At 38.0% G+C, this 19915-nt stretch overlaps 2 protein-coding genes across 2 annotated transcripts; both read right to left on the bottom strand.

The window, feature by feature from the left end:
* Window positions 1-405: 405 nt before the first annotated feature.
* LOC129728651 (tRNA modification GTPase GTPBP3, mitochondrial) lies at window positions 406-3595 on the bottom strand. Its single transcript, XM_055687103.1, has 3 exons — window positions 3486-3595; window positions 3243-3419; window positions 406-1661 (listed from the first exon to the last, which is right to left on the bottom strand). Exons 1-3 carry the CDS (start codon window positions 3565-3567, stop codon window positions 445-447), a joined length of 1476 nt encoding a protein of 491 aa, XP_055543078.1. The 5' UTR covers window positions 3568-3595; the 3' UTR covers window positions 406-444.
* A 13411-nt stretch (window positions 3596-17006) lies between these two features.
* Window positions 17007-17822, bottom strand: LOC129728914 (uncharacterized). The gene is made up of 2 exons (XM_055687389.1): window positions 17233-17822; window positions 17007-17169 (listed from the first exon to the last, which is right to left on the bottom strand). Exons 1-2 carry the CDS (start codon window positions 17820-17822, stop codon window positions 17007-17009), a joined length of 753 nt encoding a protein of 250 aa, XP_055543364.1.
* Window positions 17823-19915: the final 2093 nt, after the last annotated feature.

Below are 19915 nucleotides of genomic sequence, written 5' to 3'. Positions count from 1 at the left end.
GAACTGTCAACGCTCAGGAATCATTTTGAACCATAAGCCGTTCATATGAGTCGGTTCGAAACGGTGAGTGAACAATTCAGAGCTGCTCTTGCAAAAGAGTCGTTTCGCCCACCCCTTCTTTTTAATGGGTCGAACTCCACACTACCTGAAATTAAAAAACACAGACGGGAGATCGAAAACTAGCGTCGTGGAAGTTTATCTGTAATCTCCAGTGCGGTTCACCAGTTTCCTCTGCTGGTAGCGTATTGTTAGTACATAGTACAAAAGTTTACACATGTTGAGAACTTAGCTTGGACGTCTGCCTGTGCTAGTGCTAAAATACATGAGAATATATGTTTTCCTATCCATGACATTTTTTGGCAATAAATGATACCACTACACTTGAATAAGTTAAACAATTTTGATTCAAAATTAACCAATTCAACACAGGTTTTATCAAAATCTTTATTTGCCAATACAAAAGCTGCTAAATATCACATCCAGTATTTCCTCTGTTTCGATCGTACCTGTGATTTTACCGATGCACCTGGTCGCATTTCTCAGATATTGCGTAGCGATGGCCAAATCTACATTTTTTCCTTCGTCCATATAATGTAGATACCGTTCCAAACAGTCTACGCACTGTTTCAAATGAAATCGGTGCCGCTGTTGGCTTAGATTCGGACTTTCTTTAGTTGGATTTCCACATAGTTGCTGCAAATGGTATGAAATTTCTTTTAGCACTTCTTTGAGTCCGTTTTGCGTTTGACACGACAGCAATTCGGTAGAAGCCATGGACTTTAATGTTTCAAATGTTTTTGCGGAGATTAAATCAGTCTTATTGAGGATCACCATGGATTGCCTATCGGTTAACAAGTTCCTACAGTATCCAAGCTGCTCAAGATAATAGGTCAAATATTGATCTACATTCTCTGCTGAAGTTTGCATATATTCCTCCACAATTTTCGAATCGATTAAAAGTATTATGAAATCGGCTGAATGAACATAATCCTTAGCTTTCGTGATTCCTTCTTGCTCTATAACATCGTTCGTGCTAACTCGGAGGCCTGCAGTGTCAGCTAGGATTACCGGGTAGCCTCCAATATCATGATAACTTTCAATTACATCTCGTGTCGTACCAGCGATATCAGTTACAATCGATACCTTACGATTACTAATTAGGTTTACGAAACTACTTTTACCGACATTAGGAGCACCAATAACAACTGCCCGAACTCCTGCCCTTAGTCGCTCACCTCGCCTATGATCATCCAAATGCAACCGAACATCAGATATCAATGCTTCAACTTCTTTATTAACAGTCCGCAAAACATCATCACCAACATCTTGATCCTCGTGAAAATCAATGTAGGCTTCCACGTGAGCAATACATTTCACCAGTCTGTCTCTGATTCGATGGTACAACTTAGACAGCTCGCCACCAGCTTGCAAAAGGGCTTGCTTTCTCTGTGCTTCAGTTTCTGCGTCGATTAAATCGGCCAAACCTTCCACTTCAGTCAAATCCATCTTTCCAGCGTAGAAAGCTCGCTTCGTGAACTCCCCGGGTTCAGCAAGTCGAACTTCATCGATCGATGCCAAGCTATCGTACATAGCGTTGATCACAGCGGGCCCGCCGTGAACGTGGAACTCGACCGAATCTTCCCCGGTAAAGCTGTTCGGTCCTGAAAGTTAATGTTTAGAGCGAAGTGGTAGAATTTTTTTTAATGATCTAAAACTAGTAACATTGCTACAGAAAAGCTAAGTAGGAGGGTGGAATCCAAGACACGATCGCATGACGTTGGATTAATATATTTTTATATTCCATCAAAACAAATAGTATACGGAATTGTATCGCAAGTATTTCCTGAAATTTTCTCTAACAGTGCATTTCTGAACACTTGTGCATTTATGCGATATAAACAAAGGATAACCAATTTAGTCGACCATTCTTGATTTAACTGAAATTTTGCTGACTTTTCTTTGGGCAAAGATTGCTATTTGTGCTATTGGTTTGTCTTTACGAAAAAAATATGCACTCTAAAAAATTATTTATTTTTGAAGGTTGAAGGATAAATTAAGAAACTATCATCTAAAAATGCTCATTTTTCACATTTTTCAAAAATCTGTTTTATTTTATAAAAACTACAAACGATTACCCAAAGATTGAAAACTGTCCGATCATAAATAAATCAAGGATCGCCCACCTCTACTACACTATAAAAAATCGACACGTTACTTCGAAATGGATTCCACTTAGGGGAGAACCGTTCAAGACGCACCAGTTGGGTAAGATGGCCCATGCTAATAATTCCCCTGAATACTCACATATGTAGCTTTTTATAACGAATTCCTTCGCTTTTCTCATAAAAACCCAGCTTTTCTACAGTTCTCATAAAAAAGTATGCCATTAATGACTAAAATACTTAAAAAACTGTGCAATTGGCTGTGGCACATGTATTTATTCATGAATTTTATATAAGCAGTTAATGCCTTGTAAGCAATACAAAAAAAACTGTGGTTCTCCTAACCTTTACACTTATGGAATTTATAAGACTATGAGTATTTCAATTTATTCCGCCAACTTTCAACTTTTACCTAAAACGATCAAAATTAAAATTGGGGCAGAATGCACTAAGAAGTGCTTGCACGAGCTTGCTTGATAACTTAGTGCACATTTCGTTGCTTTTGATTTTATTTCTGAGACTTCTCACTTCGCGAGCTGATTTCTGCTAGTGGCATGGCCTTCTGCTTTGGAGCATATTGGCCTTTGTTGTGGTGCGTTTTGGTCATGAGCTTGCTTGGTTACAATGGTAGTTTTTACTATAAAAGACATTGAAATCGAGTATTTTAGAAATAACCTCGTCATAAACGTCATTATAAAGATCCTACAATCATCCTACACGTTCAATGTCACTTGAAAATGATTAGAAGCGTTGTAAATCGCGCAAATGCTGGTGCGTTTTGTACAATCCCCCCCTACATTTGTGCTAAGATGAAACATTTTTTATCTACGTGTAATACACTTGCGGTTCAGTCACAGCACAAAATCAAGTGTTTTACATTTCGGTTTACCACACATCAAACGCCAAAACACGTCAAAATACCATGGATTCCATCAAAAATCGATGTGGGTTGACCTGATAAAACGCTTGGGTTCGTTTTTTGCCATTAATGTGTAAAGAGCATTTGATATGAGCGTGAGAAATATTTTCAGTTTAAGTAACCAGTAAAGCGTTGCATTGATTCAAAACTTTTATACATACCGGGAAACCAAAGAACCAATCCTTTGTCGATTGTTTCAGCTGTTTTGGAATGATAGATTTGTTTCAAATAAGCTTTTCTCGGCGTTGGGTTTCCTTTGAATCTTGTCTTTTGCCCAATTACATCTCCGCTGGCATCTCCAGACACTCTTATCACCGCAACACCACATTTGCCCGCACCTTGAATTTAATTATTAGATGACAGTTAAAAAATACACTCGCAACTCAATTTATTCGCAAATTTACCTGATGATAGTCCGAATATAGTGGGCCTTGAAGAAAAAAACCTAAGATTAAATTTCTGTAACGCAGGCAGGAGCCGAAACATAGTTTGCGATGTTTTCGAACATTAAACTATGGATTGTTTACAAACATCAGCCGGCAACGGCGTCGAGCTACGCACGAAAACCGTTTTAAGCACAAAACCGTTCCGAGTCCGGAAAGCTTAAACACAAACCATCATTTTTTTTAAAAAAGCGCCATCTGTTTGAAAATGTCTAAAATAGTTTTGGAGAAAATACTGAATGAAAAACACAAACAAAATAACGGCTTCGAATTCATACGATAAATTTCATTTAATTGGAGTTAAATAAGACAAAAGCATTCATTATGATAACGTGAGTACCCTTGGATTTGATGTTTGAAGAAATAGAGTTGATTCCGATTTAAACGCATTACGAGAAATTCTTGGTACTTCTTCAACAACAACGATACCCTTGAGCCTTGTCAAATAAATGTTGTTGCACAAAAAAAAAACTACCGGCACAAGTTGCCAAGTGTAACCGAAATTCTTTCGAGTGTTTATAAAATATATTTCTAAACAAAAATTCTAAGGAGAGGCTGAAAACAAAAATACGTAAGTCACTGAACAAACAAATGATTTTGTCTACGGACTCTGTATCCTTTGTAACTAGAAATACCTCAAATGACAGTGTTTAGTCCTCCTACGTCAGTATTTCATACAACCCTAGGGCTGTATACCTTGTAGTAATATTTCGATGGAATCGGTTTAAATTGAAAGTTCCAGAACTCGGCTCTGACCCTGTTCTGGAGGAATCCATTTGGCATGGTGATGGGTGAGGATCCAATGAACGTATTTAACATAGTGGCTTTGATGTGTTTTTCCATGTAACATGGTCCATGTTTTTAATATACATATTTTTGAACTACTTTTCAAAGTATTACGGTAAAAAATGTGACATGTATCAATTTACATAACTCGGTTCTGACTCTGTTTCGAAAGGAACCATTACGCATATGATAGACCACTAAATGCAGAACATATTTATCGTAACTTAGTTTTTGTGCGTTTCCAAATAAAAACAGCAGTTTTTGAATGTTTGTGATGTTCTTATGAGTCAGTTAATTAAATTATTACGTAAATTCACTTCAATGTCATTTAGCGGTCTGCCCCGGGTGTCACCCTCAGAAGGGTGACACCCATGACAATCGTGTCCGCTGGATACTGCAAGAGTCAGGACCATCTTTGGTGTTATCCTTTAGAGGTGACATCCACGAAAACTATATATATTTTCTCCTATTGGTTGTTAGCTAATAAAGACTGGAACGCGCAAAAATTGATCGACTTCAAATTGGTGTATTTCTGTTAAAAATGCATATAAAAAACCTAAATTAATCCACCTAGCGGTCAGACTCAGCCTTTCTCATTCAAACATATTATTTGTAAAACTAGATTTACATGAATGCTTAAATCCAATAGAGGTTTATTCACTCTTTGGGTTCTGAAATATTGATATTGTAATTAAAGTATAAAATATGAAATTTGACGTAATGTTAGTGCTTAAGAAATAGCGAAATAAAATAAATGACTCTTGATTTCGAACAATTTAATCACGAGCGATACCGGGAACGTTCAGATAGTACGATACCACATCTGAATCATGTTGAGGCCATATAGATTGATCAAAGCAGGTATAGTTTTGAATAGTCTTTGAATTTCTTTTCGTTCCAAAACTTTTGAACCACATATCAAATTGTTATGAAGTTTGTTATTTGTAAGTTTGAGAGATGACTCGTTTGTATGATACTAGTTATGTTCAAATAAGTCGTGTAATACTTGAGATAATAGACTTTCGTTGTTTTCAAAGAGAACATAACAATTGCTTAAGTTTGAATACAATCAAATGAAAAGGTAACGTATAGGGCAGCCAAACTTTGAAACCACGTGTTCAATCATAATTCATCAGTTAACCCTTAACTAGCCCGTTCATCTTATATCAATATTGTTCAAATCGGTTGTGTAGTTTTTTAAGATTATGAAGTTTCGTGATTTTCACATTTCGATACATTACAGACGATGTTACAGTCCGATTACAGCAAAATTCAATAGGGTGTTATGAGGCAGCTAGACTTGTCAACCATCTCTGAGAAAAGTGAGTGAGTTCAAGCTGTCTTCGGAATATGTTTCTTTTCATAGCTGGATTTCACATTTTTAAACATAACAGGCAAAGTAACAATCCGTATGTAAAAAAAAAATCATTAAGGTCTTATGGGGCAACAAAACCTTCCATATGACACTGATTTTATAAAAATCGGTCCAGCCATCTCTGAGAAACATGAGTGAGATTAAATAGTCTCCAGAACACGTTTCTTTCCATAACTTCTGAACCACATGTCCAATCTTCATAAAATTCAGAAGTTAAGAGTTTTTAAGGTAGCCTGTTCATTTGAAACCAATTTTGTTCAAATCAGTTTACATTTTCACCTCTAAACTAGAAATCAGATTACAATAAAATTCAATAGGGTCCTCTAGGGCAATTAGGCCTTTCATTTGCAATTAATTTCATTAAAATCGGTTCGGTCAGACCATCTCTGAGAAAAGTGAGTGCGAAAAAAAGGTGCACATACACACGTACACATGTACACACCCACACACAAACATATACACCTATATATGCTTTTATGCAGAAATTGCTCGATTCGTCGAACTGAGTCGAGTAGTTTATGACATTCGGCCATTTGGATCACTTTTCTACCTTTTAATTAGCCAGTGATCGTTAGGAGAAAATCAATATATTTACTTTCATTATGTGATTTCACATTTTTATGAACAACGGACAAAGTTACAATCCGATTGCAATGAAATTCAATACCAACCTATGGAGCAACTAGACCTTCCATTTGACACTAATTTTGTGAAAATCGGTTCAGCCATCTCTGAGAAAAATGAGTGAGTTTAAACAACCTCAGGATAACTTTACTTTACATAACTTTTGAACCATATGTTTAATCATAACGAAATTCAAAAGTTAAGGGTTCTGGAGACAGCCCGATCATTTGGCACCAGTTTTATTGAAATCGGTTGTGTGGTTTCTGAGATATTGATGTTTCGTAATTTTTACATTTTGATACATAACCTCTTAACTAAAAATCCGATTACAATGAAAATCAATAGCAACCTATGGCGCAACTAGACCTTTCATTAGCAATTAATTTTATGAAAATTGGTTCAGTCATCTCTGAGAAAAAAGAGTGAGAAAAAAGAGTTGCAGATACACACACACACATACACACATACATACAGAAAATGCTCAGTTCGTCGAAAGGGGTCGAGTGGTATATGACATTCGGCCATTGGGACTACTTTTATACCTTTGGTTTTTCCAGTGATTGCTATACCTTTCTAGGAGAAAGGCAAAAACATGAAATGTCGCATTTGAAAGTTGAGTGTATATACAATGGTTGCTGTTTCACCGGTTGAGTTTTCACCGGTTACACTCCAGATTTCAAAATGGCGTCCAAGCAAGAGGTATAGCGTGTCAAAATTTTGCTCGCGCAGCAAGAGAAACCGACGTTCTCGCACCGCAAATTGGCAAAATTACTGGATGTGGACAAATCGATCGTAACATATATTTTAAAAGTGTTCGGTGAGCGTCTGTCGACCGCCAGGAAGCCTGGAAGCGGCGGGAATCGTAATTCAGACGTGGCAGCGACGATGAAGAAGGTGGCTGCGAACTATATGCGTAATCCTAACCTTTCCATCAGGTACGTCACTGGCAAGCCAATTGTCTCCCATAGTTATGTGCAGCGGGGCAAGAAACGAGCCAGGTTGTCGACGTTTAAGACGGAGAAGGTGGCGAACCAAGATTTCGAACAAAACACCTCGGTAAAGTGGTGATCTGGAAAACTGTAATCTGCTTACAAAGTTCGACCGTGGAAGACGAAACTTTTGTGAAGGTTGATTCCCAGCAGCTTCCGCAACAGGAATTTTATACCGTACCAGAAGAAAGGAAGGTGATCTAAATTTTCAAAACCATCAAACTATCGAAGTTTCCAAAAAAAATACCTCGTCTGGCAGGCCATAGGCACGTGTGGTCTAAAAAGTGGCATTTCCATCACTACGAAACCGTCAAACAAGCGATCTACGTCCAGGAGTGCCTGAAAAACCGGCTTCTACCATTTCTAGAGCAACGTGCTATTCTGGTCGGACTTGGCAAGCTGCCACTATGAGAAAAAGACGATCGAGTGGTACGATGCGATCAACGGGGTTGTGGTATCATAAGACCCTCAACCCTCTTAACAGCCCAGATTTCCGCCCTGTCGAACAGTATTGAGACTTGGTCAAACGGAATATCAAAATAACTAAAAAATCCATCGAAAACGAGCAGCAGAAAAAATCTATCTGGCGTTTGGCGGCGAATAAGGTCGATAAGATCACTGTACAAAATTTAATGAAAGGGGTTAAGCGAAAGGCATGGCAGTTTGGATTTGGCAAACCAAAATAATAAACGAACATTTTTTCCTTCAAATATGTGAGTTGAACTACCAAAATAAAAATACGAAGATTTTTGTATTACGAATTTTGACTGGAAGAAACGATTTTTTTGTCGACCAATTTTTGTGCGTTCCAGTCTTTATCACTGAAACCAAGGGGGGTGACACCCAAAATGTTCCGCCCCGGGTGTCACCCAGTCACGCTACATCACTGCGTTAATTTATTTATTTTTTTATTCAAAATAGTGATTTTCTACAAATTCATTTTTAAACATTTTCGTTTCCATATTTTGCTACAGATGGTGCTTTTGAAAAATTTGTGGTTCGTGTATCGGCTTACCTTTCTAATCGGTCTTTGTACTTGAATCGGTTTTTAGTACGTAGCTTGATGACTTAGCCGGCAGAGTGTGAACACAACTTCAGGACAAAATTATAGGTCCAAAATCATCGACGCTATAATATATTGGTTTGTGAATGTAATGTTCGACATATACTTGGCGCTGCGGTGAAAACGATATGAGTTTAAGTTCAGAAGTTGGATGGCTCGTGCGACTATTTTGTTATCTATATCGTTATTTAACTCTGGAATGATAATCGGCGTCAGTGGTATAGCCAGAATTTCCTTCTGGGGGTATTTGGATCAAAACTGTGATTTAGGAGATTAGGAAAAGCAAAACGGGATTAAGGGAACAGTGGTTCAGAGTGATCAAGCGGGCTCGATGAGTGGGTGTACCTGGGCTCACTGGTAACTACCAACATGGTATCGTTGTCGGAGAAATTTATCATCACATTGGAATGGCAGGAAATCGAACGCGGGACGCTCTGATTGAGTAGAATTCGCTGCCACACCAAGTAGATCATCTACAAGACACTGGTAGTCCTCTACGGTCATAAGATAGGACTATGCTGTCTAATCAAATTTTCGAGTCTATAGAAAATGCGTTTCATATAAAATAAAAATTTGAGGGGGGGCGGCAAAATCAGTCTTCGCCTGCAGCTCAAATCAGCCTTCGTCCGCCCCTGCATAAGGCATAACGGACGCGAGGCCGAATGGACGCAAGGCCGAATGGACGCGAGGCTGAATACGATATTGTATGATCGCATGAGATCCAATTATCATGACTATGTGTTCCGGATTTGCAACATACATTCCGCAGCAGAGTCTATTGAAAAATATGTTGCACCCTTGATGATTGACAAAAAGCGTCATTCAATGAATTCTATATTTAATTCAGATATTTTTTACTCTACGTATGTAGTTTAAGCGTATATGTATTCCAAAAGAGTTTAGGTTGGGCATAATATTTTTTCAAATCATGCGGCGCAGACGCATAATCGAGGGCAAGGAAACGTGGTGGCACTAAGCTGCCGTGGTTTCCACAGTCCGTGCCGGCCGCCGACCCGCCGTCTTGCACACAAACGACTGACCTACAGATTTGCTAGGTCTACTCAAACAGAGTTTCTTTCCCTTAGTAAGGACATCATTCGCTCGAATAGCGAGTAGGCCGAAGGCCGCGAGTGTATTGCTTTCTAAATGACACCCTGAAGCGAAATACATGTTATTAAAGGAGGGCTGTGATGATGACGATAATACCGTATTCCGCCTCACTTCCCATCGGCCTTGTGTCTATTCGGCCTTGCATCCATTCGGCCTCGCGTCCCTTCGGCTTCGCGTCCATTCGGCCTCGCGTCCATTCGGCCTCGCGTCCATTCGGCCTCGCGTCCATTCGGCCTCGCGTCCATTCGGCTTCGCGTCCATTCGGCCTCGCGTCCATATGCCTCGTGCCCGTATGCCTGCCATCCATTATGCCTAGCGTTCTATGCCTTGCGTCCGTATGCTTTCCGTCTGTATGCTTAACGGGTTGTTATCATTTACGAATGTTTTTTTTTTTTTTTTATTCTCGCTTATTTTCCGTCGGTCTAGTTCTGCCACTGTTGTGGTCAATCACCGACGCCCAGGGAGGCGACTCCACACCCAGGACCCTAACTCACGACCCGTTTATTACCGGACCGGCGCCAACGGCTTTACTTCCTCATGCGATGGAAGGCGTGATCCCAGAGATTTTTCGCCTCAGAAAATCTCCCGGTGTCGGCTAGGATTGAATCTAGACCAGTTGGGTTGGTTGTGAGTGGATCACGCCACCTCACAACCATCGACACCTATGTCGGCGGTGGGATTCGAACCCAGGCGTCGTACGTGGTTGGCAGAGACGTTACCAACCACATTAGGCCCCCGCGTTTACGAATGTTCCCTAAGTGAAAATTATTTTAATTTGTGGAAATTTGATACAATATTTGACATTAAATATTTAGACTTTAGTCTTTTTTATCGAAAGATATAAAAAATTTCGAAGTCATTATCAATAATTTGCACAAAGCCAGTTTGCTGCGAGAATATTGTTTCAGTCATTATAACATAAGTTTATATGTTTATTTTTATTTTTAATTTTTATGTAAACGTATGAGCAATCTGGGAATGTTAAAAAAATTAAAAAAAAAAATTAGGGTGGTCGGTATTACCGACTTTTCGAAAAACCGGTATTTCGGTATTCATAAAAATAAAAACCGATAAAACCGGTAAAAAACCGGCATTTTTATTTCTTTCGGATTAATACAAACCAGGGGTGACTCGTGGTCTTTAAACCTATGTTTTCAACTACAAAGTTCTTAAAATCATAGTTCGGGGAAGTAATGATGATTGTCCGCGAAAAAAAACGCAAGTCATTTTCCCTGTACTATTTAAAAATAAAACTGAAAAATAATTAAAGATATGGGGTGTCGAACGTCTTCGGTAGTGGTTTTCTGCCGCAGTCTTATGCAAAAACCTGCCGAAGTAAGCCACTGCCAAAAACGTTACCCACATAAATTTGGATTTGAAATTTATTTTTTGCTTAGCGTCTCAGGTTGCATCTATGTATGGACGTGTCGCTGCATGATTATGTTTTTGCATTTATGAGTACCTCTGCTTCATTACGATCCAGATTTTTTTTCTAAGATTAGGACCTCTGCGACCATTATTTTGATCTCTTGTGGTATACGATCCAGATACAACACTGGATAACAGTGTTTGAAAAACTTCAATGAATGAATCTAGTGATATGATTACGAAGAACATAATTTCGAAACTAATGTAATAACGAAAAAAAACATACAGATTTTTATTCAAATTTTCTTTCACATCGCAAAACTTAGTTTCAAATTAGTGAATAACATTAAATTTCGTAGAAAAACAATATTTGAAACTGTTGAGTAGAGTATATGAATGAAATAAAAAAAAGAAATCACGATCAGACCAGAATACTTTTTACGAATCCGAATGAATCGAAGGTAAATGCTTTTTTATTCTGTTCGATGCTCTTTAAACAATTCGTCCAAATTATTTATTACTATTATTATTATTTTATTAACTTTAGCTTCTAATGGAGAAACGAAAAATGTGGCATGTGAACAAGTTTGTAACTGAAAAGAAATAAATATTTGAAATAGAAAAAGCAGAAACTTGTACACGGGTGAGGCCGGGCACATTCAGCTAGTTGCTAATAAAAGCCCGCTGCGGTACGGGCGACGAAGCTTTGACCATGCTACAGCTATTTAAATTTCACTTTTTCAAGGAGCAGTAATTTTTAGGATAAAATCTTTTTTGGTTGATTATAACACTTTGTCTCAACAAATAATAAATTCCTAATCCAAATTTATATTTATTTATTTTTTTTTAGTTTTACTTTTAAATAGCATAAAATGAATAATGTCTTGCGTTTTTTCACTGATATAATTGTAATCACTGCCTCATAATTTGTAGTTAAACTGGTAGGTTTTGAACCTACCCGCGCGTTGCCTCTGTGAGTATGAGTGTGTGAAGAGATAAGCTGTTATACTTAAAAAATAAATGCTTTATTGAAGTTTTTTGACATATTATCGATACACACAAACACATTGTCTGAATCCGAGCAGAACAAACAAAAAGATAACAAAAAATGGTAAATAGGTGAGGGAAAGTTGATATATATAATGTTGCTTCTGTCTAAATGTATTTATTATATTAGGGAGCTCACTTAAAATCCATCAAGGGGCGATAGAGGACCATGTTTGATGAAAAAAATCCTTCTACTCATATGGTCAAAAGTCAACTACTGCAGAGTTATTCACTAATTTCAGTTTTTGGTTATGTTTGCCTTAAACGAGCAGAAAATTGTGAATTCTACCACACTAAACGAAGGTGCGGCTGATTGCTTCTAAAGTGAAATAGTATCTAAACTAAAAGAATTAGGTGCTTGGTGTCAGAGAACAACTAGTAGAGTAGACTCCAATGTTTAATTTGGTTAACAACAAACTCTATGTTTATCACACATTTCAGAGGGAAAATTGCTGTTAAGTTCTCAAAAACATTTGATTTCATATTTGTTCCTTTCTAAAGGCTTCTTGTTCTTCCTAATTCGACATTTTTGAGACACTATTGATTAAGAAATTTTCTCAGCTTTTCAAGAAAACCAACAGCATTGAACTAGCTATCATACTTCTTGTGATAGACCTCGTTAAAGGTAAACATACCCGAAAACTAGAAGAAGAGAATAACTTTGCAGTAGTTAAATTTTGACCATATGCGCAGAATTTTTTTCATCAAATAGGGTCCTCTATCCCTTAAAGGATTTGATTAAAAGTGAGCTACCTTACACCCTGTATACATCATCATGTTATTTGTAACGACTACCTAAGTGAGAAGCATTCATTAGCCTAACAAAGATTTATGAATATTGTGGGAAGTTTTTTTTCCATTTTAAGAAAAATACCGAAAATACCGGTTTTTTCGTCTCTCCAATACCGGTATTTTGGTATTGAAAATATATCGGTTTTACCGGTTTTACCGGTTTTTGTTTTACCGGTAAACCACCCTAGAAAAAATGATTAGTGGTTTTTCATCTATTTTTTGGTAAAGATTTTAGTTTTCTCTAGAATACCAAGTTTTTTTAGATCAATATGCGAGGTTTCACTGAAAATCGACTATGTTTTTCGCTGAATTCTCCTTACTTTGTTGCTTGAACGTTAAGGCATCGAAAAAAACACTTTCAACTATTTTCCATTACCATGGTGATATTTGCGGATTTTTCGGTCAGAATGGATCGCCTTCGACCCATCATATTTAAGGGTGATTTTCATAGTAATGACATCACATAGTTCATGTGATTTTGTTGCTTTTTTCAACGCTATTTCGAGCGAACAAAAATTTTCCAGATGGTAATGAAGAATCTGTGGAGTTAAACGAAGAACTCTATTTGAATGAAAAGAGTATCCCATTTTTTCAGTTTTTCCATGGGTAACCTAACAAAATATATGAAAGTTGAAAACGACCCTCTAACGTAAGATCTATCGAATTTTCCCAAAGTCGGTTTACGGTTAATCAAAACGAACTCATCGACAAACTATCTATTTTTTTTTTCAAAACAGAACGTCTTTGGAAATAGTGTTCCATGCAATTTTTTTGGGATTTACACTTGTTTTACTTTCTCTACTTGGTTTATTATTTTCTGGTTGCTCAATTGTTTGTTTACTTGATTTCTTTCCATTTTTATTTCTAGTTTTGACATCGTGTCAACCCTGACGCAATAATTTTTTTTATTAACGTTGAATCAACAAATAACCGAAAATGAGAGTTCAAAGCACACATTATGCGCAATTATAAGTGGTAATTAGTGTCACGCCGATACACGCCGCCGCCGCCGCCGCCGCCGATAAAAGCCAACGGCGTCACGCCGCGCGCTGGCCGCCGCCGAGGTAAAATGTTTTCTACGCCGCCGCCGCCGATGATATGGTCGGCACACAGGTCTAATGGTGACGATGAACCGAAGCAAGGTATTTTCTTCGCTTTGACTTGTGAGGTAAGGACAAGCATTTTGGGTGCTGTGATTGATGTATTTGGTTGCAAATTTGGCTTGGCAAATCGTTGCGTGGAACATGTTACACGCTACATGTTACACATTACAAACAACAATATCGCACGCTAAGCCTTAGGGCTAATAGCGGTCTCGATCAACTAGATTAGTTGAGAGATTTCGTTACCGATGTATGTTACACATTACATGTTACACATTATACATTATATGTTACACGTTACACATTACATGTCTCATTACACGTGTTATTTACATTACGTCCCGCCCCGTTTACATTCAAATGTTCAATATGTAATATGTAACAAATCGCATAAATCAGCTTTAAAGTTTAATTTTCCTAGCCCTTATTGCTGCTCCTTTATGTCTAAGGCCATGGACATGCTGGCGCGGTCTGCGCTGTGAAGGCGACTCGCCCCATCGCTGGTTAATGTACAGCTCTACTTAGGCAACCCACGGCAAAGCGAACCGTCTTTTCAACGCAAGCCACGGTCCACGGCCTAAGACGCAGCAGCAGCATCAACGCCAGTGGGGATCTATCTGTCAAACATCGTGTAACCAACATATTTGGCAACATGGCGTTTGTTTTGGTTTTTGTTCTTTTTAGTCATGAAATTGATCGATGTGAAATATTATATAATTGGAACGTTTTTTTATCAAAACGCGAGAAATCGCGGAAAACTTTCATGAATGTGTTGTGTAGTGATATTTTTCCCCCGTTATTGTTCATAGTTACAAACGTCATGGACCAACAAACGTCATGGACCAGAGTTGATCTGCGATAACGCACACATATATGGAATTTGACAGCAGTGAATCCCCTCTGATCAACGCCCTGTTTGTCCGAAGTAATTTATCCTGATCCATCCAAGTGACGATTTCATTGAAGCTGACTATAGTCGCTTCTGTTCGATAATGAAGACTACGACGACGACGACGATTGTAGAAATTCATTTGGAGCAATATTTTCGTTAGTTAAAGTTGTTTTAACTTCATCCGAAAGACGAAAGGCAAAGCAGAACGCAAAAGATTACACATGCAACAGTTGTGTGGAATATGAAGAGTGTTCATCTTCTCTTTGGCTAACACCAGCCGAACTGAGTTTGCGAAGTTTCAGTAGCAGCGAATGAGACGAAGGGGTTGCGTGTTCTCCTTTTGGTGCTTCATTTGACGATGTTGAGGCCTGCTTGAAACCAATCCGTCAACAACGAGACGGAGAGGTGCAGAGCGGACAAGGAGTCTACGCAGACTGAAAACCTGGCGAACTGCAACCATGGACCGAGTGGAGTAGAGTTTTTTGATCGATGAAAGGCATGAATTTTCCGTTTTCCGAACCTTTTTTGACACCAAATGTCTTTAAAATTGACGAAACTTGGGGATCTGCTGTTGTCTCTAAAAAAATGATAAAACAAAACCTTTCCTGGGAAAAGCTGTGAATATTTTTTATTGACATATAATAAGCATAACATTTTGCAAATATTTTTTTTAGTTACAATTTTGCAAATAGTTTTTTTTTATTTTTAATAATTATCCACGTGACGTTACTAAATCTCATACAACTCTAGGAGGTAGAGTCGCAAAACATTTGACTTTTCTCAAATACCTCCTTTTTCCAATATGCGTAAGGCGACATCCATAAATTACGTAACGCAAAAAAGCCAATTTTTGGACCCCCACCCCCCCATACGCAACGAAACGTAACGCCAACACCCACCCCTCCATGAAAATTACGTAGCGCTGTAGAAGGATTTGCTCGATAAAAATGCTCGTTTTTGGAGAGTCTCTCCAGAGAATTTTTGTTAGGTAACGCTGAACTCGCCTCCCCCCCTCCCCTGTGTAACAAATCGTAACGCTCTAGGATACCCCCCTCCCCCCTATGTGCGTTACGTAATTTATGGATGCCGCTTAATGTACTGTACGATACCCCATAAGTTCTAAGATGGTGAAAAAGGTTCCTGTACCGACTTAAAACTAGCTATAATATCGTTTCATTGCTGCTAAGATAATGCTAGATAATTCCTGACGATAACATTTTAAATCATTGGGCTTAATATCTTTTAATCTGCAATAGAAAGAAATCATGAAAATATTTGATAATTAAATATTGATTAAAGCTGCTGCAAAGAGTCACGGTTTTATTTGAAATTAGTGAATCGGATATTATCCTGCATGGTTTTCCATGGTGTCGTTCTTTCCAAACCACATGCTGTGGCATATATTCATGATTTTTCTCATTGTATAATTTGTATGAGAGGTGCGTGGTCTCACATCGAGGGTTTGAAACATTGCAACGCAACTAAAAAATTGTTGCAGAAATAAAAAACCCTCTTGTTTTCAACTTGTGTAAGTTATATAAATTGTAGCGTCACTTTACATTACCAAATTTTTGCTTAAAATGAACAAAATGAATGCAAACTGCAAAAACGAATCAATTCCGACGCTGCCAGCACGCCTTTATGTATGATAACGACAAAATTCATAACGTTAGGCAACGGAACTCATAATTGTTACTGAACTGAACCCGGACGAACACATACAATTCGCATAGATTCCCTAGGATTCCTCACATTGGAATCGTGAGCGTCCTCGATAAGGAATCCTGAAAACGGAATCCGCACTAAGAAACCGCGGTAATTCAGAATTCTGCGTGAGCAACATAATTAATTCGAAAATCTGCGTAGAAAAATACGCGTTCATTCAAAATACCGCGTGAAAAACCTCTCGCAAGGAAACCGTGTGAAAATATTCCATCCGTATAGCAGAAGCGATTCATCTCAAAGAAAGGTTAGATTGTCCAATAAGAAAACCGTAACGAACCATACAGATTACAAACTTTTAGTAAAACGTAGTTTTTTTCCAATGATGATTTGTGGAAATAGTCAGTCGGCGCCAAAAATTACCCACCCGAATTGACAGGTGAAAACCGCCCGAAGGCGTAAAGCAGGCGTAAGCAAGCATTCAACTGTCTCTACCAGCGTCAAATCAGAATTGTATCTACAGACAAACTGGATGCAGTCGGGAGGTACATATAGTTGAATTGGGGCTTTAAATAACACGGAAACTCACAAAACTCTACGTATCAACTAAGTTAGGATGTCATCTTTTCACATTAACCATGTGCCATTCGTCATTAATGCATTATGTTAAATTAACCTTCTTCAACGTAATTACTTATATCGTTAAGAAACGAATTCCTACACTTTGGATACAGAAAATGGCAATCAGCTCCCGCTCTTCCCAGTCGTTCTGCAGTTTCATATTTAACCCTCATAACGCGTTCGTGTGGCTCAAACGATTTATGTTCCGAAGGGCTAGACAATAGAAAGAATCACATTATTTTTGTTTTGTTTACCGCACAACTTACACAGTCTTACCTTAAAACAAACTGCAATATTTCTGCATACAAATCGTCTTCAGTATTGTGAAAAGGACTATGAGCCAATTCACAGACACTTTTCACCAAGCAGTCTTCATCGTAACCAGAAATTTGCAATGCTTCGGTTAGCGCCTGATAAATATCTCCTGCACTTAGGTGTCGGTTGGATCGTCGTTTTCGAGCAGCCCTGGCAGTAACAACCTCAGTCGGTAAAACGCGTCCTTTAACAATATCGACCATAGCCCGAGCCCAAGTAGGATAGCTGTAAAAGTCTTTCAACCGATAAGGCAACGCATAGTTCACCTGGAATCCTAGATTGACACCCAATCTTCTGTACGGATATACTTTCTTCGGTGTGAAGAGCGGCCCTCCTGAGCTTGTGCAGATCGACAACTGGATAGTACTTGAGGACGGAAACAGTAACGATCGGCCATGATCGGCGCCACGGAAGTTGCTCTCGTTATAGGCGTAACAGCTTGCGAAAATATGTAAGCTAAAACACGTCACGACAATCGCATTCCATAAGAACAAACTCATAATACTGGCTTTACTTCTGAAGGAAACTCTCTGACGACGGTTGATGGACATACTGAAACATGTGGGTTGTCGAATTGCGACTGGTTTTCATTAGTTCAAAAGTGTGAACGATATTGTACGCGTGATCTAACGGAGCTTCTAATGAAAACTTTCTACCTTTTAGTGACACCATTTCGCTTTCATTCGATGATGGTTTGTTTACTATGGGATGTTTTCGTGTGTCGTGCAGTATTTTTTCGGCTAGACGGTGCAAGATCGTTTTTTTATATACAGCATTTGTCCCATTTTGGCCGTCGCATTGTGCACATCCACAGTTAATACCGAAGCGACAACAATGTTTCAAAGCATCTTTCGCCTTAACCAATATCGGTTAGGAATTTTGTTTTAAATATCAATTTACCATTCGCGCTTTTTCATTTTTTTTGTAGTCTCATCTCAAAGTTCAATTTATATGACTAATTAAAACTATTCGTTGCCTTTCAACTGTTAGGCTGATCTGATATTCAAATGAATATCAAACATTAATTATAAAACCTTGATTATAGAAAAGTAGCTTACCAGCTCTGAGTGCAAATTAATATGTGCTCAAAAGCCACATAATTGAATTGAATTACTAAAGTCTCCACTGATTTTTGCAGCTTTTTATCAAATAACTTGTACTATTTCTTAATTTTTTTCTATCACAATGAAATTTAAATTTTTACTTCAGATAACCTTATTGACAGAGTTTTGAATTGCCCATTTTATAAAAATTCTCTCTATTTGTTTAATGTAATAGGGTATTGAACGTCTTCGTCAGTGGTTTTCTTTGGCAGGTTTTTTGCAGCAATCTTATGCAAAAACCTGCCGAAGAAAACCACTGACGAAGACGTTCGATACCCTATTTATTTTAATCCATTAAACGTGTTCATAAAAGCATAAATTTCAGCTTGACTGAGATTTTGTCATCACCAGACATCTAAAATTTGATTAAAGCTCAACAACTATGTCTAAAAATTTGGTTAAATATGATTGGATCTGTTCGGTCTTCACACTTAAAATTTAGTGCCAAAAATTATTATTTAGTGCTCGGTTGAAAAAAAATGATAGCTGTCCAGTTTTGTCGTAAATCTCGGTTCAACCTAACTGAAATTTCGACCTGAAACATCCTCAATATCGGTAGTCTTGCTGAATCATGGTTTTCATTCTTTCTTTTCTGAATCCTCAGTAGGTTAAGGTTAAACCTAAGACGAGCAATAACAAGACACACAGCTCCATGAATGTGACTGTCAACAAGGTCGAAGCGCCCTCAACGCGTTTAAGAAACATCAACTGTGTTTGTGCGCTATCGGTTTGACAAGAAATTCCCGTAATTGTTATTGTCAAGCTCGTATTTGACAGTTCGTGCAAAATACCACCACCTTCACCACTAATGTTTCTGGGAGTCGTTCGGGGGCGCCATATTACTTGACGTTCGTAAGGTATATGAGAAGGTCTAAAAGGTATGTGTATCTAGTTATTCTTCATCTTTGGTTAAACCTTGATAATTGGTAATATAAATTACCAAGCTTGAAATTCATTTTTAAGTGTGTTCAATATGAAGTACAGTTTGTTATTTTTTGTGCTAGTTGTACAATAATAAACTCTGAATATTATTTGCAAACTAGCTGACCCGGCAAACTCCGTCCCGCCTATTTTAGTGTTTAATTTAATAATTTTAAACATTTCCAATTCATTGATTCCTTGTGATTGGATTATATCGTTTAAAAATGATTGGTTTTATCGGAATGACAACATCCTCGACTTTTGGCTTTTGTACATGACCTCTTTTTCGGATATATATTGGGTGCATTTCAGTTATTTTCGTTGTTTTCCAGAAACTGAAATTGGTCATCTTCTAATTCAATATTTTGTTCAGGGTCAATGCTTGGCTTCTCTATATCATTGCGATTACGGACATATCCATATGTAGTAGTATTTGATTATTTTCGGCTGTTTCCCAGAAGTTGCCATTTTTCAATTCAAACAGTTGTCTAAGGTCAATTTATAGCTCCTTGCATCATTATGGATTCGGTGATACTCATATTGGGTGGTATTTGGTCACTTTGGGCTATTTTTCAGGAACCGTAAGTCGCCATCTTGGATTTAAAAATGGCATTTGGAGA

The sequence above is a fragment of the Wyeomyia smithii genome, chromosome 3, assembly GCF_029784165.1.
Source record: "Wyeomyia smithii strain HCP4-BCI-WySm-NY-G18 chromosome 3, ASM2978416v1, whole genome shotgun sequence".
Classification (NCBI taxonomy): domain Eukaryota; kingdom Metazoa; phylum Arthropoda; class Insecta; order Diptera; family Culicidae; genus Wyeomyia; species Wyeomyia smithii.
This window is presented reverse-complemented; position numbering and strand designations above follow the sequence as displayed.

Excerpts from the sequence above, each read along its gene's own strand:
- LOC129728651 (XM_055687103.1), bottom strand. The coding sequence starts at position 3,567 with ATGTTTCGGCTCCTGCCTGCGTTACAGAAATTTAATCTTAGGTTTTTT. Across the intron at positions 3,420-3,485 it reads TATATTCGGACTATCATCAG|GTGCGGGCAAATGTGGTGTT; the intron begins GTAAATTTGCGA and ends ATTAAATTCAAG. Across the intron at positions 1,662-3,242 it reads ATTGGTTCTTTGGTTTCCCG|GACCGAACAGCTTTACCGGG; the intron begins GTATGTATAAAA and ends ATTAACTTTCAG.
- LOC129728914 (XM_055687389.1), bottom strand. The coding sequence starts at position 17,822 with ATGTCCATCAACCGTCGTCAGAGAGTTTCCTTCAGAAGTAAAGCCAGT. Across the intron at positions 17,170-17,232 it reads ATATTGCAGTTTGTTTTAAG|CCCTTCGGAACATAAATCGT; the intron begins GTAAGACTGTGT and ends TCTATTGTCTAG.